The sequence below is a fragment of the Lupinus angustifolius genome, chromosome LG08 (assembly GCF_001865875.1).
Source record: "Lupinus angustifolius cultivar Tanjil chromosome LG08, LupAngTanjil_v1.0, whole genome shotgun sequence".
NCBI lineage: Eukaryota > Viridiplantae > Streptophyta > Magnoliopsida > Fabales > Fabaceae > Lupinus > Lupinus angustifolius.
This window is the reverse complement of record NC_032016.1, coordinates 9,951,775-9,974,507: the sequence shown is the minus strand read 5'-3', so window position 1 is coordinate 9,974,507 and position 22,733 is coordinate 9,951,775. Positions and strand designations below refer to the sequence as shown.

Genomic DNA, 22,733 nt, shown 5'->3' with positions numbered 1-22,733 from the left:
AGTGGCGGACCCTGTGTCTTCAATTTCCATAATGTTAGAAGTATTTGATGTCGTTAAACATGTCCCGAAATTTGTCACAGACTAATCATATTATATCATATCAGTTAAAAAATTAAATATTTATGACTTTGACTATTTTTGTTTCATTGTGAGTTGGTTTAGGACAGACTTTGTGACATACTTAAAGATAACATATACTCATTATTATATGTTTATGTATTTATTGTTCAATATTATATTATATTGTGTACATACATACTGTTAATTCAAACACTATGATCTACTCAGCACCACATGCAGTAGTACTAGTTATTACTAGTTAGTGCTGAAAATGAACAAACAACTTTTGATATTTTAGTCTTAGGTAACATGTTTGTAATGTTTCTTAACAAGATCGAGTTTATAATAGTAACTTATGATCCCATTTAAAACGTTTATTGCCACTACTCGTAGTGAAAAGCTAGGTGAGGGTGATCACAGTGAAGAGTTGAAAGCTTCTTCCCCTACACATTTAAAACATCACCTATGTTGGAACTTGGAATAAGTCCTTCTTTAATAAGAGGGGAATAACAATTTATTCTACTAGAACTTTTAGTAGAAAAACATTTAATTAGAAATCGGGACTAATTACTGAGTCCACACTATCTACTAGTGATTATAAAATTATAATAAAAATCTATTGTTTTAGAAGCCCACGTGCCATTACCTATGCCGCGTACATTTATTTGTTATTTTCCTTCTTTGGCTCCTTTTTGATGTAAAACGAGTTTCTTTCTCTTGTATATCTACTTTACCAAATATAATGGTCAAGACATGAATTTTAATTAGCTTCTTTTTTTCATCCTTAGGGTATCCTTAAAAAAAGACACTGAAGACTTTATGCTGCGACCAAGACATTTGAACTTCATTTGAAGGTCAAAAAACCGGACACAAAAAAAGGTGGAGCGTAAAATAATATATTCAAAATCTATTTGAGGGTCAAAAATGGTTCAACAAGAATTATCTTAAAAACACAACAACATTAAACGTTCAAATTCAACCTACTTGTTGTTTTCATAGTCATAAAAACCACGCATTCTACTACTCAATATTCTCCTATAAATACCCAACATAGAACTATGCTTTACACAACACAAATTACACAGACAAATCCTATATATATATTGAAGCAAAATTAATTCACAGAGAGATATGTTGTTCTTAGGGGTATCTGGGGTTCTTGTTTCCTTCATGATAGCCTTTTTCCTCTTATTGTTCTCCATGCTAACATTTTGTTGGTGGATTTCTCCGATCCTAATACTAAACAAGCTTAAGAGATGTGGGTTTGGAGGACCAACTCCAATTTTTCCACTCGGAAACATTAAAGAGATGAAAAGAAATAATAGCAATATTGTTCATTCTTCTTCACTTGTGTCCTCTAATTTCACCCATGATATACACTCCACAGTTTTCCCTTACTTTTCTTGTTGGCAGAAATCTCATGGTGAGCCTCCCAATGAACTTGTATATATATAAAAATATGTTGATATTCAACATATATATTGCATATATAAAAACTCAATTGGATAACGATTGAAGATTTATAAAAATATGGAGTTGGCATGTAGTGGTTTTGGTACCCTTGTTAGTTAAGAAATGCATGGATTTTGGTGTTATTGTGTGTAGGTAAAGTGTTCGTGTACTGGCTTGGAACTGAGCCATTTTTGTATGTAGCGGACCCAGAATTCTTGAAGAGAATGTCTGCAGAAGTTGTAGCCAAGAGATGGGGAAAACCAAGTGTTTTTAAAATTGATAGAAACCCCATGTTTGGAAGTGGTTTGGTCATGGTTGAGGGCAACGATTGGGTTCGCCACCGTCACATTATTGCTCCGGCCTTCAATCCCCTTAACATTAAGGTTTCTCAATCTCTCTCTAACTTGCATGAATTTATGAATTTCAATCATGAAAATGTTCTAGACTTGAGTTTCTGTTTTGGCCACAAGTGCTAGCATACATTCTAAGTTTCTAACTAGTTTTGCATGCATGATCTTGTGTAATTTGATATATAGGTATTGGCAAGCATGATGGTTGATTCAACAAATAAAATGATAGAGAGATGGGTTAATAAAATAAACTCAGGCAACTTCGAAATCGATGTGGAAAGAGAGGTTATAGCAGTAGCAGGAGAGATCATATCAAGAACAACTTTTGGCATGAAAGATGATAATGCTATGGATGTGTTTGACAAATTAAGAGCCTTGCAAGTGACTCTCTTTAAGACCAATAGATATGTAGGGGTACCCTTTGGCAAGTATTTCAACTTCAAGAAAACCCTTGAAGCTAAGAAACTTGGCAAAGAAATCGATCACCTCTTATTGTCTATCATAGAAGCTCGTAAGAATTCACACAAAGATAATTCTCAACAAGATTTATTAGGTTTGTTGTTGCAAGAAAATCAGCATCAAAAGGTTGATGGGAAGTTAGGGAAGACATTAACAATGAGAGAAGTGGTTGATGAATGCAAGACCTTCTTCTTTGGTGGCCATGAAACCACAGCACTTGCTATCACATGGACTTTGATGCTTCTAGCTAAGCATGAAGAATGGCAAAATCAATTGAGAGATGAGATAAGAGATATAGTGGGTAATGACATGCTTGATCTCTCTAAGCTTTCTGGTTTAAAGAAGGTAAGTCCATTTTTAAGTATATATGTTATTAATTAGCATTACATTTGGGATGTCTCATGCAAACTTAAACTAAACTTTGTTACTAGAATATCGATATTAATTATTTATACCATAGACTTATATGTACGTACATTAAAAATAGTTTGCATGCATATGATCTAAAATGTATTGACCATATATGCAGATGAAGTGTGTGATGAACGAAGTTCTAAGACTATACCCACCAGCACCAAATGTGCAAAGACAAGTAAGAGAAGACATCAAAGTTGATAATTTAACAGTGCCTAATGGAACAAACTTGTGGATTGATGTGGTAGCAATGCACCACGACACTGAAATATGGGGAAAAGATGCAAATGAGTTCAGACCAGAGAGGTTCATGGATGATATGAATGGAGGGTGCAAACACAAGATGGGGTACTTGTCTTTTGGTTTTGGAGGGAGAATGTGTGTTGGTAGAAACTTGGCATTTATGGAGTATAATATTGTATTAACATTACTTTTATCTAAGTTTAGTTTCAAAGTTTCACAAACTTATCATCATTCACCATCGGTTATGCTCTCCCTTAGACCCACTTATGGACTTCCACTCATAGTTCAGACCCTTTAGTGTTTGTTTGTGAATTATTTTATGGAGCGAAATAGAGGAGAGGAAAAAGGCTTGAGAGCCATGAAATATACTTGTGAGGTGACTCTCGAGCTTTCCCTTCTATTTCTTTTCCTTCCAAAATCAAACTCGCAAACAAACTCTTAATTAATTAGAAATTAAAGAATATTCAACCTATGACCCATGTGATGTGAGTTTAATTTAGAATATTCATGTCAATTGTACAAGTACAACTTTAGTTTATAGTTTACATATTTTTTATATATATACAACAAAAATATCATGGAGATAGATCCTGAAGTTAGAGGAATGTTGGCTGATATTGTAAGGAAGAATGGTGTGGTTACCATCATGCTTCACAACTCAACAATTTTTGTATTACCATGCTTCAAAATTGATGAATATGTTATCTTAATCTGATTTAATTTAAACATTATAAAAAATTACATTAAAGTGGCATGCCAACCTTACTTGACCCAATTTGTTACTCTAAAAGTGGCCAAATCCTTAACATATAAAATGCTTTTGAAGTATTTTGTTGAATACCCGAGAGGTTGTATGATTGTGTTTTCAAGTCATTGAAAAAACAATCCAAAACTATTTTGCATCGAGAATGCTCTTCAGGGCCAATGAAAAGAAATGAGCAGAAGGATAGTATAACTTTAAGTTATATTAAATCTCACTCCTTCCTTTCTTAAACGAGTGAGTGAAATAAATCATCAGAAAAAAAAAAAGAAAAATCTTAAATAATTTTAAGTTTTACTTATTTGATATATAAACAATATAACTTAAATCGGAGATAAATGAATCTATTATGATGAAAAATATATATATAATACATAAAAAAAGAATGAAGAAGGAAAACACGTAAAGTATTGGGGTGGAAATGAAAATAGAGATAGATTGTCATTCACTTCACTTTCACTTTGCGCAGAGAAACCAAACCAAAGAATCTCTCTCTCTCTCTCTCTCTCTCTTCAGCTCTGCCAAAAGTCCAAGGTTAGTCCTTCTTCTTTGATCATTCCCCCAAACCCTAATTCCTCTTCTTTCCTTTTTTCAGATCTCACCTCGCTTTAATCGATTTTTGGGAAAAAGTTTTATTCACCGATTCCTTCAAAAAATTCAACTTTTGCGCTGTGGGTGTGTTTTAGTAGCGTTTTTTCTTCGATAATTGGCTGAGAGAAAACAATGGGATAATTGGAATTTTAGTGTTATTATATAATACCATGTTTAATTGTTTTGTAGGAAGAGATCACATATAATTGATTTAGGGTTGTGCAGGAAATGAAAATCATAGAAATAAATGTTCTTTTTAAATAGAATTGCAAGATTCTGAAAGTGGTAATTTTTATCTGTTGTTTTCAATGAAGAATACTTAGAAGGTTCATTTGATGCTTGCAGGTTGCATGACTTTCTCTGCATAGTTATCTGTTTCTGAAAAAACTGTGCAACTTTGGTTGCAAAGTCTTAGGTGGTAAGTTTGTGTAAAATGGAGTCCCTTTGGAAACTTTCATATTTGCTGGAGCCTGCGCCCGTCACACTTATCACTACTGCTGTAGCTGTGACATTTGGATCTGCATTTCGCGCTCTAAATTACGGGAAAGAGATGGAGCGTAATCTTGACTTTTCAGAAGCATCCATTACATTGGATAGGTCCCAAGCATTAATGATCCCTGTGATGAGCTCTTTTAGCTTGCTTTTGATGTTCTACCTGTTCTCATCTGTCTCACAGATTCTCACGGCATTCACTGCCATTGCTTCTGTATCATCCCTTTTCTTCTGCTTCTCTCCTTATGTTGCCTATGTGAAGTCACAATTTGGTTTAGCCGATCCTTATGTTTCTCGTTGTTGCTCAAAATCTTTTACTCGGATCCAAGGAATGCTATTGTTAGCCTGCATTGTCACAGTGGCTGCTTGGCTTGTTTCTGGTCATTGGATACTGAACAATTTATTAGGCATATCTATATGCATTGCGTTCGTAAGCCATGTGCGTCTTCCAAATATCAAGATTTGTGCAATGCTCCTTCTTTGTCTATTTGTATATGACATTTTCTGGGTTTTCTTCTCTGAAAGATTTTTTGGGGCAAATGTCATGGTATCAGTGGCAACACAGCAAGCATCAAATCCAGTGCACACTGTTGCTAATAGTTTAAGTCTTCCTGGGTTGCAACATATAACAAAGAAATTGGAGTTGCCTGTAAAGATTGTTTTTCCGAGAAATTTGTTGGGTGGCACTGTTCCTGGAGAAAACGTGAGAGAATTCATGATGCTGGGTCTAGGGGACATGGTATGATATTCTTATTCTTTAATGTTTATTGCTACATGCCCTTAACCGTTTGTGTAGTTTACATTGTCCTTTTTATATGAAAAGAAATAAATTAGAAGAGAAGGGAGAATGTTACAAGAGGATAAGAAATCCTCCCTACCCAATCACAAAAAAAAAGTTTAGATTGTCCTTTCATCTATTTACTATCACAAAAAAGTAGTATGCTGCACTGGATTTATTGCATGTAGAATCATTGGAACTATGAAAAAGAATAAGAACAGAGGATTGTTGTTCATTCTTTTGTAGCTATTAAGGTAACCCTCTCCTCGCCCTCCCTTTTATCCCATTTCTTCCACATCAAGTTTATATTGGATATGAAATCTTGAAAGACTTCTTGTGCTGCAAGGTGGTTTGATTTGAGTCCTGTTGTGCATGTTATGCAGACATTATTGAGCATATTATAATCAGAATTTTCAGGTCCCGCAGTGCACCATGATTCATGTGTGCATACATTGTATCGATCGATGTGTTCATAATATCATTAAACTTCCATATCAGCCTGGGCTAGCCTTTATTTCGATATTTTTTTTATTTTTCTTTCTTCAAAACTTCGTTTGGTGTTTAATATTTTTCCTCATTTTTATAGGCTATCCCAAGCATGCTCCTGGCTTTAGTCCTCTGCTTTGATTATCGAAAGAGCAAAGATACAATAAATCTCTTTGAGTTACACTCCTCAAAGGGGCACAAATACATATGGTATGCACTACCTGGGTATGCCGTGGGCCTGGTAACTGCTTTGGCAGCTGGTGTCTTGACTAGTTCACCTCAACCTGCACTTCTGTATCTGGTACTTGTGTCTTTTCTTCATCCTAATAGTCTTATTATTACCTTGTCTATTTCAGTCTTTATTAATCATGTATTCCTGAATTGTGTTCTTGCTGCTGTACTTTTTTATATATCGACAAACTTTAGTTTGTATAACAGGTACATGAAAGCAGTCATATTGATTGCTTACGAATTAAACTGTTATACTTGAATTATTTTTTTTTTCACTGTACAAGTTGTGTACTATCTTGCTGAATTGCTTTCTGTGTATTCATACTGATCATACCGACTTTGACATGAGTATGTGATTTTTTTTGCTAAATAAGCCAAACGTGCTTTCTATAACTACTAGATTTGACTAGTGTTTGTTAGATTTGTATTGGAACAGTAAATTGTAATTGAACATTTTAACTACAAAATACTGAGTGAAGTAGGGAGAAAAAGTGTATATTGAGTTTGTGCACTGTTCCATTTGGAATATGTGTTTGTCTGTCAAAATCTGTAGCAATCCAAAGACATTGAGTCTTGTGGCAATGCTCTTAATTGGTAAAATATCCCAATTCCCAAGTTCCGATCTTTTTCGATCAGATAATTTTAAAATAAGTCTCAGTTACTGTAACTTTAAACTATTCTTGCAAACCTGCAGCCTGGTACAGCCAGCTTCACGTTTCCGGTGTCATTATGCTTGAATCTGGTTTCACATATTTGTGCCTTTAACAATGTTCCCTTTCTTGGTTCATTATGTAGGTGCCTTCTACTTTGGGACCTGTAATTGTGGTCTCATGGATAAAAAAGGAGCTACTGGAGTTGTGGGAAGGAAGCATTCCAAATCTCAATGATAAAGATCGTGAAATAGAAATTTAGTATATTATCTTCTTGTTCAAGTTCCTAACCGCTGGTTTTATAGTCAAACAAAAACTTTGTATTCACCATTGTCTTTCTTCATCAGACTTACCAACAAAATTTACATTAAATGTTCATGTTATCACTAGATGTTTCTATTTGTAGACCACACATAATTTAAAAGAAAGAAAATTTCATGAACTCCTTATGAGTGCATTTCTGAAATAATAATTTAATGGGCTAACAATACTTCAAAAATTAATTTTTGATAGGTGTAGATTTATTACCTTAATGTAATGGTTTAACCATGCACTTTCTATTACAACAACAACAGAAACATACATCTATTTAACACATGCAAGTAGAAGTTGAGTTTGGAGTCTCCAAAAACCTTGCTGTGAGGAAAAGGGAAAATCGTTTCTTTTTCACTTGTCATATTATTGAATCTGTCCATGGTGCTAAGTAGTGTTTGACTTGAGTTCTCTCAACACAAGTCCACTCCCCAACACTGTTGGTTCCTTTCGTGATCCTTCTACTCCAATCAAGTTCAGCCAACAAGCCTTATTAAGCATTAGGCCATCAGAACCTCAAATGAAACATAATGAATTTGATGCTTCTAAAATATCAGAAACAAACAAACAGGCTGTGATGGAAGATCAATTGCTAGGAGGAAGGACAAGGAGTCTTGAGAAAGTGATTTACAATATAGCCACGTCTAGTCAAGAAGTTGTGAAAGATCCAAAAAGAACTATAACTAAGAGTGGCTCAAGTGGAGATAGCACAAATCCTACTTCACATGGTTCATGTCATTTTAGTCCTTCAATTGAAAGTCCTGCCAAGGATATATTCACATGGTTCATGTCATAATAGAGGATGCTGGTAGTTCCAAAGACTTGACAAATTTGTGTCCTTCAGTAGCAGAAGCCATTTTGGAGGATATGGTTCCAGAAGCGTGTGGGACTAATCTGCCATGCTCGGATTCGGTTCCAAAGCAAAGCTTGCATACTCTTAATAACAAAGTGACACCTTTTGCAGCTAGGAAACAATCGAACAGTGTGACTATTAAGGCAACATATAAACAAGATATCATAAGGTTCCGGGTCTCTTTGAGTTGTAGTGTTGTGGATTTGAGAGAAGAAGTTGGCAAGAGATTGAAATTAGAAGTTGGTACATATGATATCAAGTACCTGGATGGTGATAATGAATGGGTTTTGATAGCCTGTGATGCAGATCTGCAGGAGTGCATTGATGTTTCAAGATCATCAGGAAGCAACATTATCAGGTTTTGGTGCAAGATACAGTGTCCAATCTTGGAAGCTCTTGTGAAAGCACAGGGGAGTAGGGTGATCATATCATATATAGGACAACTTTGTACACAAATATTTAGGTTATTGTGGTCTTAGGATGATTTCTCAAATTGTGTAAGAAACTGATGATTATATTATGGGTTGTAAATAATCCTATATTATGGGTTGTAAATAATATCAAAATACTAATTTTACATGCATTATTTTATTATTAGTTGGATGTTACTTACGTTGAATGGGAAAAGCTTCCTCAATCTTAAAATGTTTCCATTCCTTTAAATTACAGGATAACTTGAGGTATTCAAGAACTATGGAAAGGGATAGGTCCAATTCCATTATGGTTTTTGATAAATAAATAAACAAACTATCAAACAACAAAATGGAGATTGATTCCACTTTGTCCCATCCATCCAAATATAGCATTATAACAATAGCCACCATGTGCTGAAATTGTTGGTCTAACAAAAATACGTGAGAATATTATTTTTCATCATTCATCTGTTTTTTGATGCTATGACCAATCTTCACTCATTACAGTATCATCATTCACAGAACAAGCTGGGAATGCAAGACTCATCAGATTCAGAAGGTTGTAGTATATAAGCAATGAAAATAGGGTAGAATGTTAGCTTGAAATAGATTAACTCACATTTCTGGTAAAAATAAAACATAAACCTGAACATACGTCCATAAATCATGTCTGAGTTAAATAAACATATCTCTTAAACTAAAAACTTGGACTAAAACAAAATCAGGACACCATATCCATCAAAACATTGATTTGTCCTATGACAATAGAACAAATTAAAGTAGGTTTATTTCTTCTTGTCACCGGCTCCACCACCAGCCCTGCACAAAATTAAGAAATTGACATAAGCAACAATCAACACTAAGTCTACTCAAGAGTGCTTAAAATCAACAAATCATGGGTATGCATAATATTGACAAAAGAACATGGGACAACCTTATCTTGCGGAGAACACTGGACATCTCCTCACGCTTTCTCTTCGCCCGCTTGTGGGTTCCAAGCTTCCTCTTTGCAACTTTCAGTGCTCTTTTATCCTTGCCAACCTTGAGCAACTCAGTTATACGCTTCTCATAAGGCGCAAAACCAGCAACCTCACGAATGAGATTCTTGACAAAGACCACCCTCTTGCTTGTTTTCTGCAAAACAACACATTTTTTAGAACCACAGTTAAATAAGCAAGCCGCTCACCACAACTTTAGTTGTACTAGTTCTATGGTGGATTGATGGATTACCACCTCTAACATGCACCTTACTTTATTTTCACTTAACAAAGATTAACCATCGCAAATGCTTCAAACAAATCCAACCTTAAGCTTGTTTCATTCTGGCTACAGATGGTGGCAGCATAGATATTTAGATTTATAAATCACTGAATACAGCTTATGAAGTGTAATAGGGAAGCAAAATAAGTTTGCAAAAGATAGACTCAGTTGCTAAACAAAAACTCTTATCACTGAAGACAAGAGTTCAAAAATTCAGTTGAAAAAAGACATTCAATTACGATAAAATAACAATAATTATGTTGTTCTCCAATAAAAGTCATAACATCACAGCAAGTAACTAAAGAACATGAACTAAGTTTTTTTCTCGAATGTCTAAAGTAAAACGCATTCATATGCAGTATCATCCAGTAAAAGTAACATATAATTGTAAACAAGTTAAGAAATGAAAGATACCCCTTTGCGATCTGAAGGGCGTGGTGGCAATTCCCTTTTGGTAACAATGTGACCTTTGTTCAATCCAACGAAAAGACCAGTACTTGGCTGTTTAGGAGCCATTTCCCTAACACATAACAAAAACAAAGTTTCAAATTTGTCGATGGTTTACGTAATAAGAAGAAGCTAATAGGAACAATCAGTAGTAAAAACAGGTTTGAGTGAAGAAAAGAGGGAGAAAAAGAACGAAATGAAGAAAGATTTACCTGTGGTATTGGTATATTGTTGAACCCTAACACAATAGGAGGGAACTGAAGGAGAATAGGGTTTATATGAATGCTGCTTCGATTTCGTCAAAGTCGGGTCATGGATCCAATGTCAATATGGCAATTGGGTTTGGCCCATATACCTATGTCAATATGAACTTCTAATGATTCTCTTGGACATATCTTACCATGTCATATTAATATCAATTACAAATGATTTATTTTTACATGTGATATCGAATTTATTGCTTCAATATCATTTTCTTATTATAAACACATGTGAGAGCATAATTTTTCCTAGGAAATTTATTGTTTAACATATTAAGAAGTATGAGATTTAACTTCTCAATTTAGAAGTCGCATATGAGGAATTTAGTACATGGGAAAAATTACATCTATTTAGGATGCATAAATAAACTGTGTTTGGTTTGAGGCAAGTGAGAGAATGAGAGTGAGGGTGAGGGATCAGTTTTTTTAAAAAAATAGATTGTTTGATACAAATGTTTAGAAGGGAGGGAAAGTATAATTTTAGTGGTAAAGTGATTTTTTTGGTTTCTCATAGGTATCATCGCACTGAAGACAATCTTGTACGAATCAGAAACATCTATAAGTATGTGAGGCTAACTCTCGTACATATATTTTTCTCATCAAGGGGTAAAGTGATTGACATATCCTCACATAATTTTGTAAACTAAACTTGACCATTCATTAAGAAAATGTCTCACACATCTCCCACTTCTTCACATTCACATCATAACTACTCGTGTTTGACTAGAAAAAACCAGATTTGTATATGTCTTGTGCTTGTGGGAAAAACAGTTAAGGGAAAATACTTTACATTGTTTCCCCCTCACACCCATTAAAAAAAGTGTCATCTAATTTGGCAAAGAATATGGTGGCAAGCCAGGTACAGAAAGTAAAGTAGAAAAGCTTTAGTTGCAGTTTTGTTTGTTGGGTTCAGTGCTTTCAAATTCACTTATAGCATCCATTTTCTAAGCTGTTCTGTTTGAATGACTCCCTTATTTGTCATGCCACCAATCCCATAATTCCCATCAAACAATTGTGTAAATTTTGCTCATTTACTTCTACCTAATAAATTCTGATGTCACCCCTGCTGCTATAAGGTCTTCATATACAACAATTTTTTTGAGACAGAGCTTGTAAGGAAAAACAGACTCATAGTTACGAGTTACTGGTTCGAGTGGGCGGTAGATGATTCGATGCAATTCGTCATCTTTTACATTATTACATGGTTGGCTACTCAAGGTAAATAAGTAAACAATCCAACTACGGTTCAACAAAGTTATTGAACTATTTCAAACTAGACTGATCAAATTAACTCACTTGGAAAGTTTGATGCTACCAAAAGTGTAGCAGTGGCATTAGAAACCCTTCAGCATATGTAGTGTTTGTTGATTCTCATCCTAAAAAAGTCATCACACCACCATCAATGAAACCCAATTCATAACTGTAACTCCACAAGAGTTTAAGACATCTGCACTGTCAGCACATCATCCAACAATGGCGATGATTTGTTGATAGGGTAAAAAACATTTCCACCGTTCGTGTATATATATTAAATCCATTGGACAAGGCTACAAATTGAAAACATATTATTTTCTCAATACAACTTGGGAATAGTTTATCTCCACTTTGATTAAAAAAAGCAAAACCCATAAATCAAAATTAAAACTGAAAGGCATGTTCTAATATAAAACTTGAATCAATGAATAGATGATGGGTTTGGTTTTTTAAGTGAGCATGACGATTTGAAAGCTTCAATCTGTGACTTGCATTTGACATAGTCACCTTTGTTATCTTCCAAACATTTCTTTAAAGCATCAACATCACATGCTGATATTCTTTTCTTCACACTGTTATTCTCTTCTACTTTTTGATCCATAGATAGATTTTAATTAAGAATCAACACTGCATAACACATTTTAGACGAAATTGCAATAGTTTCAATTCAATGAGTTTAGGAACAAACGTTAAGGAATTCGGATTCAAAAATTGGTAAATAGAAAAAACAGTTAATTTAATTTGGTAAATAATAACGAGAAAGCAGAGTATCGTACCTTAATTTTTGCTGAGATATGAAAGTGCAAACCCTTACACCAAGTAATTTCAACTCATCAATCTTATTGGAAATTTAACATTTATGGGCTCATTCTTGTGGCCTTGTTAGTGGACCGTTATGCCCTTTTGGGTCATGGACAAGACCTTGAAAAAATGATAAATATGTAGGGAAATCATAGCCATAGTATAAGGTTTATAATCTACTTTTATGAGAAAAAAAGTATATTATCTATCTTAAAATATATATATATATTTTCCCATTCTAAGTATCATTTATTCTCACCTTCATTATATCACGTATGTATTAATTCTCCTAAAAACACATATATGTCGTCACTTATAAATGAGCGTAGGTCATGTGTAATTTTCAGGACTTAGTATTCACATGAAACCTAAAAAAGATAAATGATTAATTTATACTTTATTTTGTTACGTTACTAAATTAAAACTTATGAATAAGATAAATGACAAAAAATGTATCTTAGCTTAAATTTTAACCCTATAATAATTTACTCTAAAGCAAAATGTGTATAATTAGTTTTACAAATATTTTAACTCAAAAATCAAGGAACGTTGTATTTACTTTAATTTGATATAATATAAATATATTTATATTAATATTACTAATCAAATATTTGAGAATGATCGAAGTAATTGAAAGAATGCATGTTAAGTCTAGCAAATGGATAAACCAATAAAATAGACACACCAACAAATCATTCTTTTATTTAATCAATCTCGTATAAGATAGTCTATATTTAGAAATTCTAACGTATCCTTTTTAGTCTATAGGGTCGTAGGTAACCTAGTTCAAGCTTTTGAGTGAACATTTTATAAATCGTGAAATTAACATCTCATATAGGTGTGAAATGACACTTTTTGAGCATTTCCTTACTTCTTCTCGACTACCGCTCCTTCTCAATGATTCTTCTGATTAGGGTCTTTTCTCACCAGACATCGAGGTCTATATCTTAGGTGTCTTACCAAGGTCTTTACACGCTGATGGTTCTTTGTCTCTTTGGCCTTTTGCTTGGGCTCTAGTCGATCCCTTCTCTTTATCCATTCCACATTCCACTTTCTATAAACCTCTGTCTCTATGTCTCGCGCTTTTCAGCCCAAATTGTACTCTCATAATTATTTTATGAAACTGCATATCTTCAATTAAACTACAGAGCGTAGGGTTGTATTTGCCTAAACCAGTATTCAGTTATGGTCAATTATATATAGTTGTTTCAAGAGTACAGAGCAAAAAAGGATTGAAGATATTGATACATGACAAGGATGGTAAACCACTGAAGACAACAACAAATGTCGTTTATAAAGAAGTTTTCCAAAATCTGTAACAGATATTCTCTAACTTATTTTACATTATGTTTCAAATATTTATTTCTAACTAATACAATTTTTTTAATAACAGATTCAATATCATCTCAATGTACAACAACTTTACATCAACAATCAACTATATACAAAACAAGGTTTATGAGGTAATATTTATTCACATTCTCATGTTAACAAACATCCTCTTTGCAAATAAATTCATTCGAATTTTTATAACATTTTTCATTATTTTAACATTACAGGTTTAATACAATTTCATAGTCTCATTATTTTTACATCAACAATGAAATATTACAAACAATGTTTTAATAAGTAATCATTAATATCATTTTCATTAACAACTTAAGTTGTCAATCTTTAATTAAATTCATGCAACATACATTATCACCCGTGCGAATGCACGAGTTTCCTACTAGTTGTAATAAAAGATAAGAAAGACTCTTACTTACTAGTGGCTCTTTCGGGGACTCTTGGGTGAGACTAGAAAGCAATATTGATTATACCCTTCCCTTTGTGCCCCTCACCTGAGGTCACCAATTGTCCATTCAATCTGATCGGAGTATAAGCCAAAGGACAACCAAAACCATCTTTCCTCTCCCTTTGATTCAAAGACGCATCTCCTCTCTTCTGGAAGCTAATAAATAAATAAAACTTTTGGCCTCCAAATTTTATTAAGTATGAATCCTCTCTAATTTAAGCACTACAAAAAGGAAAACAAACCGAACATGCTATAATATTTATCATTTTATTTATAATGAAATAATATTTTTATCATTGAAAACAAAAGAAGAAATAAGAACTTCTTCATCCGATCGGAAATATTACTTTGTTCAATTTCATTACATTTAGTGGTGGACCGGTGGCTAGAGCAACTACAATATAAAAATAATATTTACTAATAGCCATTACAATTAGCTAAGTCCAACCTATTATTATCCTTTAAGACAATACAATATTACAATAATCTGACACTATTAACTATTAATTTCCTAACTTTGTGGTGAAGCTTCTTTCCTCACTATTCTTCATTTCCCAAATTTGTTCACCAACACACTATCCCGTGTGCCACACTCCAACACCCTCTTACTCTCTTGATTCTACCGATTCTAATTTCAATTCATTGATGGGTAGTGTTGGAGCTGCAGCAATGGATGACACTGTCTATGTTGCTGTCGGGAACAACGTTAATAAGACCAAACAACTATTGTACTGGACCATTCACACTTTCTCTGCCAGACCAATTTGTCTCCTTCATGTTCACCAACCTTATTCGACCAATTCCTTCAGTCAGCCTCCTTTCAATTATGCCTTTTATCAAATCTGTTGCTCAGTTATTTACTTTCTTATTTTGCTTTTTGACTTAAATGGTTGCTAACTTGAATCTCTCTTCAATTCTGGGTATTTTTTGACAATTGTTATGTTCTTATTCTTTTGGGTGTTTTTCTGCTCATGGAATCAAATTTGTGGGAAAAATATGATTTTTAATGGGAAATTAGTGGTGGGTTGCTTTATTTATTTAATTATCTACTTTGCTTGTGGGATTAAAGGGATGCTAATTTAGGAATTAAGTTTTGGGTTGGATCATGTATGTGTCTATTTGTTTCATCTTGTTTTTAATGATTTTTATTTCCATAAGAGCTTGTTTAAGAAGATAGGAAGAGTGATGATATTGAATTGAACCATTTGATGGTGCAAGTCAGTGATGAAATAAATGATGAAACTGTTTTGGTAATTCACTAATTGGAGTCAACTTTGGCCTGTTATGAGTCTGTGAAGTGCCAAGGTTTCAAAGGGCAAGCTTAACTTGTTTCTTAGATGCCTGATGAAAATCTGAGCAAAAGGCATGCATATGAAAATTAATAATAGGTTCCGAAAGGCACAGGGTTTCCTTAAAAAATTATGTGCTCTATTTTGGTACTGGCTTTTATTTTTGGTTTCCATATAGCTGCTCTTGGTTATACTGAGTCTGTTCCGGATATCTTTGTTCAGAGTAGGTCTTACCTGATAAGTTGACATATGTAACAGGCTACCGATCTACCTTACATTTTTTCATTTGTTTTTTTCTGTTTGCATGTGCAGCAGACAGGAACCTCTCTGCAATTGAACCAAGTGACCATGCAATCAAGGCATTCCAGGAGCAAGGGAGTAAACAAGTGCATGAACTCCTAGACCAATATATTTTCATCCTTAAAAAGCTAAAAGTAACACAATTAGGAGATGCTTGTCCTGTTTAGTAACTATTTCTTGAAGAAGTCTAGAGTGTGTTTAAATTATAGCATATGTCTGTAGGTAAAGGCCAAGGTATTGTTGATTGATAAGGATGATATTGAGAAAGGGATTGCAGAAGCTATTGCTCAACACAATATTAGATGGCTTGTAATGGGAGAAGCAGCAGATAAATCTAATTCGGGGTATCAATTCAAAATCTCAGTTGCTTTTTATTTTAATGCTATCGTCGCTTTCCTTTTTCCCTTTTATTAGAGTTACGCGTCAATCTGAATCTTTTATATAGATTACTGAACCTTAGTTGTTGGAATTGCAGTGAACTGGTTGAGCAAGAGTCCGAGAAAGCTATTATTGTACGTGAACAGGCATTCCTGTCCTGTAATATATGGCTCATTTGCAAAGGCGAACCCACACGTACTAGGTACTTGTATTCATGATAGATCTGGTCACCCTTCATTCCTCATTTTTCTAAAGATACCACCCCTACATTTACATCTAGGTGGGGTGGGTTAGGATCCGTTAATTTCCGTCTCAGGTCATATTTGAGAGAATTTGATATCAATGAGTATTTATTCATTTACTTGATATTTTCTTACAATTGAAAAGTATACTATACTTTAATTTTCATTTATATTAATGAAGTGTAAAAATCAGTTTCAGATTAATATAGATGTTGTTAAAATGATTTATGTAATGGGAGCTTTTAGTCCAATTATGCATCTTGTGAAAAGTCATTCTATGAAAGTTACACCATGGCTTAAGTTGAGCCTTCAAGATCTATATAATGCTTCGGTGGACAGTAATAGACTAATTGTTTTATATAATTTACAAAAAATAATTTGCATTTCATATTCTGAGTGTAGATGATTTAGAAGACACTGAGTAAGTGGTGGAAAATCAAAAGAACAAAAGGGATCAAAACTCCTGAATCCTGATTACTATGTTCTGTTCAGATGCCCTTATAGCATGCTTTGATCTTTCCACTTGGCGTTTTTTAAAATATTCTGCAGTTTTGATAATAATTCATTCAGGTAGTAACATCTGCTGCCACTTCCACTTTTGTGCATTGTGAACAATAAAACAGGGTAGATGGTGAACATACATCTGAAGTAGAGACTGCCCCTCAATTGTCGGTCCTCAATTCAAAAACAGAAGCCATACAATCAGAGATGATAAATTCAGAATTGAATCCTAATGCATTGAAATATTCAGGTATTCTTGCTAGATTTTCCTTCCTTTTTCTCTCTCTCTTTTTTAATTGTTAATCTTAAAATTACACAATGTTTTTCAGTTCGCATCATTTATCATTTTCTATAAGGATTGTTATTGGAATAACTTTTGACAGGGTTGTGCAGATTCTGGTGATACGGAAGAGACTGGAAATGTCAGTTCTCAGTGTTCATTACAATCAAAGTGGTCCTTAAGTAGTTTTGTTCGAAGGTCAAAGTTAACAGATTTTCTGTTTCATGAGGTGAGAAGTGATTGTTCTCCTTCAACCTTTGGTGCACATGTTTCTGCTATTTTCACGCGCCATCACTTCCATTTTCTTATAGGATATCTTTGTGTGTGCTGGCCTGCACTTAAAGTTAAATGAACATAGCCATTAATTAAATTCACGTTTTTTAGTACAACATAAGGGCATGATTTATTGTGAATAAGATCTTAGTATATATTGGAATGACTTTGGTGGAATTTTTTCAATTTATAAAAAAATTCATTTCGATCATAGTCTTGAATTTTCTTTCCTTTTCGAACCAATTGGTAAACATAGTATTGTTTATGGTCTTCAGGAGGAAAAAGATGAAGGGGAGCTATCAAGTGAAATAGATGGTAGAGTGGAAGAAACCATCATAGATGCTAAGAGCATGAGACAAAAAGAATTTGGAGTGGTGTTAAAGAGATGGAAAGTGGATAGCAGTACTTTGGAGGTCGAAATCAAAACAGATGCTCAATTTTTAGATAAAAAAATAATGAAAAAGTCTTTGATTTCTAATGGCTTTTCAGGGTTGATTTCTTGCAGTTTAATTCTTTAGTAGCTATTCCGAATGTAGTATTTGAAAATAAAAAAAGTGAGTGTGTTTCATCAAACTTTAACCTGGTTTACCTGGCTCAAAGTTCTTGCTTTGCCATTATGAAGAAGGCTAAGACTTGTATTACCATCTCAGTTCATTTACTATTTCATTCTTAGCTTTATACTTGACTTTCTGCACTCAACCATTTTCCTCCTAATTTTGGTCAGATATAATGCCTTCATCACCAAGCATCCTTATCACCATTACATTATCTATGATACAATGGCATAAAATATAAGCCTTATTATCATATCTAAAGGATCATCAGCTTAACATGGCAAATGTCTATGCTTGTCCATATAGATGGCATGTTTGCATAGATATGTGTAATAAATGTGCTCTACGAACTGTTGCCTGATTATTTATGTGCTAGATTGATTTCATTTTTCTCCTGAAACTCTGCTTCAACTTGCGTTTTGACAGGATAAAGAATTAGAAAGCCTGTGTGCTAAGGAGATAAGTAGAAGAAAAGAAGTTGAAGAACAAATAGTCAGGGTAAAACAACAAGTACAGGAAATGAAGAATCAGCAAGATGAAATAATGCATGAATTGCAGATGGTCCAAGACCGAAAGTCAACACTTAAGAACCAACTTTCTGAGTCCCAATGTACAGTGACAGAGTTGGAAGAGAAGATCATATCAGCTGTGGACCTCTTGATAAGCTTCAGGGAAAAACGAGATATGCTAAGGATAGAGCATAAAAATGCAGTTAGGAAAGTCAAAGTGCTGAAGGAATTCAGAGAAGCGGATACTAGATTGTCTTATAGGGTTGAATTCCCTGCATTTTCTTTTATAGAGATCAATGAGGCAACTAATGATCTTGACCCATCCTGGAAGATTGGAGAGGGAAGGTACGGAAGTGTTTATAAAGGTTTGCTTTGCAACATGCATGTTGCCATAAAAATGTTACCCTCTTATGGAAGTCAGAGCCAATTGGAGTTCCAACACCAGGTATATATTCTAAAATTCCCAGTCTCCCATATTAAAATATATGTGGGTTTAAATTATATTGACTGATTATCAAAAAATCTTGGTTGTATGAATCTCACAGGTTCTGCTTCCATGAAGAACTCATAATTTTTCTTACGCTGTCTAAATTAGTTGTTGAATTTCAGGTGGAGATTTTGAGTCGGGTTAGACATCCAAACCTGTTAACACCAATTGGAAGCTGTGTAGAGTCTAGGTCACTGGTGTACGAGTACCTAAACAATGGCAGCCTTGAAAGCCATCTTGTCCGCAAAGACAAGACTTCACTTCCATGGCAAATTCGAGTATCAATTGCTGCTAACATATGCTCTGCTCTTATCTTCCTTCACTGCAATGATCCTTGTATTATCCATGGGAATTTGAAACCGAGCAAGGTTCTCCTTGATGCTAACTTTGTTGCCAAACTTAGTGACGTGGGCATTCCTTCTTTATTCCAGTGTAGTGTGGATTCAGCGGTCACGACCACAGCATGTAGGAACAAGAATGAAAGTATGGCGTATGTGGATCCAGAGTATCTTGTTACTAGCAAGCTTACACCAGAATCAGATGTGTATTCATTTGGGGTCATATTGTTACAACTTCTAACAGGAAGACCACTTTTTGGGCTAGTTAGAGACATGAAGTGTGCATTGGAAAAGGACAACCTAAAATCAGTGTTGGACTTTTCTGCTGGGGAGTGGCCGCTATATCAAACTAAACAGCTGGCTTGTCTAGCATTGAGGTGTTGTGAAAAGACTTGGTTGAACAGGCCGGACCTTGTGTCGGAAATCTGGAGTGTTCTTGAACCATTCAGAACTACTTGCATCAACATGCCACCATATTTGGCTTCTAAGAAGCCTCACCACCCTCCTCCTCCGCATTTTCTCTGCCCCATTGTCCAGGTAAAGATCATGCATTGTTGCAAATGTATTTTTATCAAAATCCCGCCCTTTATTTCATGGAAAATGCTAGATAAACCTCTTTTTTTTTTTTGCGAGAACTTGTTGATAGAACGAATTGGCATTCTTAGATCTTGTTTGGTTTGCAAAAACATTTTCTTCTTCCATTTTCGGCTTTTTTTAATAGTTGCAAAATCGCCACCTTATTTTCATTATGTTTCCCGTGTTCATGCAGTACAGGAAATAGTATCCATTCTTTTCACTTTTCCTATACAGATATATGAAAAGAGGAAACATGATGGAAACAATGTGACAATTTTGTAATTACTAATAAAACAGAAAATGGAAACAGAAAACATTTTCACAAATCAAATAGGCCCTTATTGACTCATTCTTGGATAGATGAGTACCTACCCAATAATCACCAGCAAATCTAGTTGCATTCTATCAAAATTCTCAATTTTGTTTGTGGATACTTGATACCAGTCATATTTACCACTAAAATCATGACTTATGTCCCATTTAACTATTTTCTACAATAATATTTCTAAAAGTAAAAAAAATAGGATACATGTCATGATTTTAGTGGCTGGAGAAGATAACTTATCTCCAGACTCGAGGCATGAGGAGATAGCTTATCTCCAGACTCGAGGCATGAGGAGATACTTGATTCTCTAATGATAATGGTAGTTGTTGTTTATGATTGTGCAGGAAGTAATGGAAGAACCATACATAGCAGCAGATGGGTATACATATGAAGCAGAGGCAATAAAAGAATGGTTGAATAGTGGTCACAACACTTCCCCCATGACAAACCTTAAACTTGAACACACAGATTTGGTGCCTAACTATGTGCTACATAATGCAATTCAGGAGTGGCAGCAACTAATATGAAATTTCTTCATGGTCCATTATACTTGCACATATTCAAATGTATATCAAACATGTTACTATCTTAATAGTATGTTTCAATGGAGGATAAGGTGGAGAATTGAGGGGGAGGCAAATTTTAATTAAAACTACCCCTTTTATGGGAGGTTTCTAAAATGATGGATTATAATGTATAATCTTGGAAACCCTTTATTAAAATTAGATAATAAACTATCTGGAATGATAAGATGGTGTAAAAAAATAACTTACAAGTCAAAGGATTACATGATTTAACTAATGACTAGAAAATTATGTTTGATGAAATAAACATGTTGAGTGTCTTTTTATAATCCCTTGTCATAACTTCAATTTTTATCCATATCCTAACTCACCCTTGAAACCCACCTAAAAGTCGTAATTTCGTTTTTTTGTACTACCAAGAATATTCCCTTACTCTTTTAATATAGTAAATAGATACAATAAACCTCTAATCATAAAATAGTAGTAGTTAGTAGTTGTTTCTTTCTTCTCTTTCACAATCCAAACACTCTAAATCCCTTTTCCAATATTATAATTTTTATGAACCTAGACTCTTTTTTTCAATATTTCCATTATTTAACTCTACTTTAGATATTCATCAATTATAATTTTCCCTTTCACAAAGTTCTCAAGTCTTGTGGTTTAGTAAACATGAGGTCACAGTTCTCATACAGCATACTAAGTAAGAGTCTCGTATACTGAACGACCATTTTACAAATAGATGAATTATATCTTCCTTAAATAAGCCTTGATGTTTATATTTTTATTATTTGTGTAATTTAAATCTATTACTTGATACTTTGTGCAGTGGAGGTGGAGTGTTCTAATGTCATGGAAAGAGAAAGATACTGTAATCGGAAAAGCAATTGGAGAAGAATCTTCCATAGGGTTGGTTACAGGTTACAACCCTATACATTGGATTCAATTATTTCATGCTTTAGATCAATCAACATGGTTTAACAATTACTCTATCTTTGCCAATATTGATTTTCAATCTATGTAAGTATTCTCTACAGTTTTGCTCTCCCATTAAGACATATATGTTTACACCATCGGTTGAAAAAGCATGACAAGCAAATATCTACAACATTCTTGTCCTTAGCATATATTCTTGTTTATTTGTTTTTTCCAAGTTTTCCTAATTGTTGCCTATTGCTGATTACATGTTGTAGGACTCCAAAATAGACATTGATCTTTTAGGGTTTGTTTGTGAGTTGAGTTTTGGAGGGGAAAGAAGGGAAATGGAAGGCTTGAGAGCCATGAAATACACTCGAGATAACTCCAAAACTCAACTCACAAACAAACCTAAGGGCATATTGGAATAAGGTAATCTTCCGTCATTGTGAATTTTGCTTATGTGAAATATGAACAACACAACATTATAAATAGTTTTGAAGTGTTTGTTTTCATGATTTTCTAGCTCTCTGAAGAAGAGTAAAGGGAAGCTGTGTCATTCAGGAATGTGATGCTGGAGGTAAATCCTCTTTTTTCCTTTTACATGCTTAGTTTATTTCAAGATGAAGCTATCTTTATTTTATTCGACTTTCATGCTTACTGTTGATATGCAAATATATATTATTAGGCTATGATTGAAAGAGATGAAAATGGGGACGTTTGAGTAACAAGCGTCTCACATTCACATTTTCACATTCTAACCTTTGTTACTGCAAGCCTTGGTTAGTTTGCCATATTTAAGGCCTTGGAGAATTGAAATTCTTTCATAAATATGCTCCTTAAAAATATATATACTTTCACAAGCATACCTTTCGCATTCATGC

The 22,733-nt window shown here is 34.1% G+C and overlaps 5 protein-coding genes and 1 long non-coding RNA gene across 9 annotated transcripts; 4 read left to right on the top strand and 2 right to left on the bottom strand.

Moving 5' to 3' along the window:
- Nucleotides 1,169-3,276, top strand: LOC109354624 (cytokinin hydroxylase-like). Its single transcript, XM_019597246.1, has 4 exons — nt 1,169-1,483; nt 1,666-1,895; nt 2,049-2,666; nt 2,851-3,276. The coding sequence occupies exons 1-4, from the start codon at nt 1,192-1,194 to the stop codon at nt 3,274-3,276; spliced, it is 1,566 nt and encodes a 521-aa protein (XP_019452791.1). The 5' UTR covers nt 1,169-1,191.
- LOC109354627 (signal peptide peptidase-like 1) lies at nt 4,170-7,357 on the top strand. Its single transcript, XM_019597249.1, has 4 exons — nt 4,170-4,272; nt 4,675-5,560; nt 6,186-6,386; nt 7,112-7,357. Exons 2-4 carry the CDS (start codon nt 4,763-4,765, stop codon nt 7,226-7,228), a joined length of 1,116 nt encoding a protein of 371 aa, XP_019452794.1. The 5' UTR covers nt 4,170-4,272; nt 4,675-4,762; the 3' UTR covers nt 7,229-7,357.
- LOC109354631 (protein NLP7-like) lies at nt 8,046-8,634 on the top strand. Its single transcript, XM_019597253.1, has one exon. The coding sequence runs from the start codon at nt 8,059-8,061 to the stop codon at nt 8,608-8,610; it is 552 nt and encodes a 183-aa protein (XP_019452798.1). The 5' UTR covers nt 8,046-8,058; the 3' UTR covers nt 8,611-8,634.
- On the bottom strand, nt 9,129-10,580 carry LOC109354632 (60S ribosomal protein L36-3-like). Its single transcript, XM_019597254.1, has 4 exons — nt 10,464-10,580; nt 10,219-10,324; nt 9,479-9,678; nt 9,129-9,363 (listed from the first exon to the last, which is right to left on the bottom strand). The coding sequence occupies exons 2-4, from the start codon at nt 10,318-10,320 to the stop codon at nt 9,330-9,332; spliced, it is 336 nt and encodes a 111-aa protein (XP_019452799.1). The 5' UTR covers nt 10,321-10,324; nt 10,464-10,580; the 3' UTR covers nt 9,129-9,329.
- On the bottom strand, nt 12,218-12,615 carry LOC109354633. The gene is made up of 2 exons (XR_002108581.1): nt 12,542-12,615; nt 12,218-12,392 (listed from the first exon to the last, which is right to left on the bottom strand). It is a non-coding gene; the product is annotated as an uncharacterized LOC109354633 (long non-coding RNA).
- On the top strand, nt 14,891-21,210 carry LOC109354623 (U-box domain-containing protein 32). 4 transcript variants are annotated; one of them, XM_019597243.1, is made up of 10 exons: nt 14,891-15,169; nt 15,966-16,084; nt 16,173-16,294; nt 16,426-16,530; nt 17,194-17,321; nt 17,456-17,580; nt 17,900-18,037; nt 18,605-19,132; nt 19,297-20,049; nt 20,758-21,210. In XM_019597243.1, exons 1-10 carry the CDS (start codon nt 15,007-15,009, stop codon nt 20,938-20,940), a joined length of 2,364 nt encoding a protein of 787 aa, XP_019452788.1. In that variant the 5' UTR covers nt 14,891-15,006; the 3' UTR covers nt 20,941-21,210. The 4 variants fall into 4 exon arrangements, with proteins under 4 accessions (XP_019452788.1, XP_019452789.1, XP_019452787.1 ...); XM_019597244.1 differs by having other exon boundaries at nt 15,963-16,084; nt 17,465-17,580; XM_019597242.1 differs by having other exon boundaries at nt 15,963-16,084.

Coding starts and splice junctions, on each gene's coding strand:
- LOC109354631 (XM_019597253.1), top strand. CDS start 8,059: ATGGTTCATGTCATAATAGAGGATGCTGGTAGTTCCAAAGACTTGACA.
- LOC109354623 (XM_019597242.1), top strand. CDS start 15,007: ATGGGTAGTGTTGGAGCTGCAGCAATGGATGACACTGTCTATGTTGCT. Junction 16,531..17,193: donor GGCGAACCCACACGTACTAG/GTACTTGTATTC, acceptor ACAATAAAACAG/GGTAGATGGTGAACATACAT. Junction 18,038..18,604: donor TGGATAGCAGTACTTTGGAG/GTCGAAATCAAA, acceptor GCGTTTTGACAG/GATAAAGAATTAGAAAGCCT.
- LOC109354624 (XM_019597246.1), top strand. CDS start 1,192: ATGTTGTTCTTAGGGGTATCTGGGGTTCTTGTTTCCTTCATGATAGCC. Junction 1,484..1,665: donor TTGTTGGCAGAAATCTCATG/GTGAGCCTCCCA, acceptor TATTGTGTGTAG/GTAAAGTGTTCGTGTACTGG. Junction 2,667..2,850: donor AGCTTTCTGGTTTAAAGAAG/GTAAGTCCATTT, acceptor CCATATATGCAG/ATGAAGTGTGTGATGAACGA.
- LOC109354632 (XM_019597254.1), bottom strand. CDS start 10,320: ATGGCTCCTAAACAGCCAAGTACTGGTCTTTTCGTTGGATTGAACAAA. Junction 9,679..10,218: donor GCCCTTCAGATCGCAAAGGG/GTATCTTTCATT, acceptor GTTGTTTTGCAG/AAAACAAGCAAGAGGGTGGT. Junction 9,364..9,478: donor AGTGTTCTCCGCAAGATAAG/GTTGTCCCATGT, acceptor AATTTTGTGCAG/GGCTGGTGGTGGAGCCGGTG.
- LOC109354627 (XM_019597249.1), top strand. CDS start 4,763: ATGGAGTCCCTTTGGAAACTTTCATATTTGCTGGAGCCTGCGCCCGTC. Junction 5,561..6,185: donor TGCTGGGTCTAGGGGACATG/GTATGATATTCT, acceptor TCATTTTTATAG/GCTATCCCAAGCATGCTCCT. Junction 6,387..7,111: donor AACCTGCACTTCTGTATCTG/GTACTTGTGTCT, acceptor TTCATTATGTAG/GTGCCTTCTACTTTGGGACC.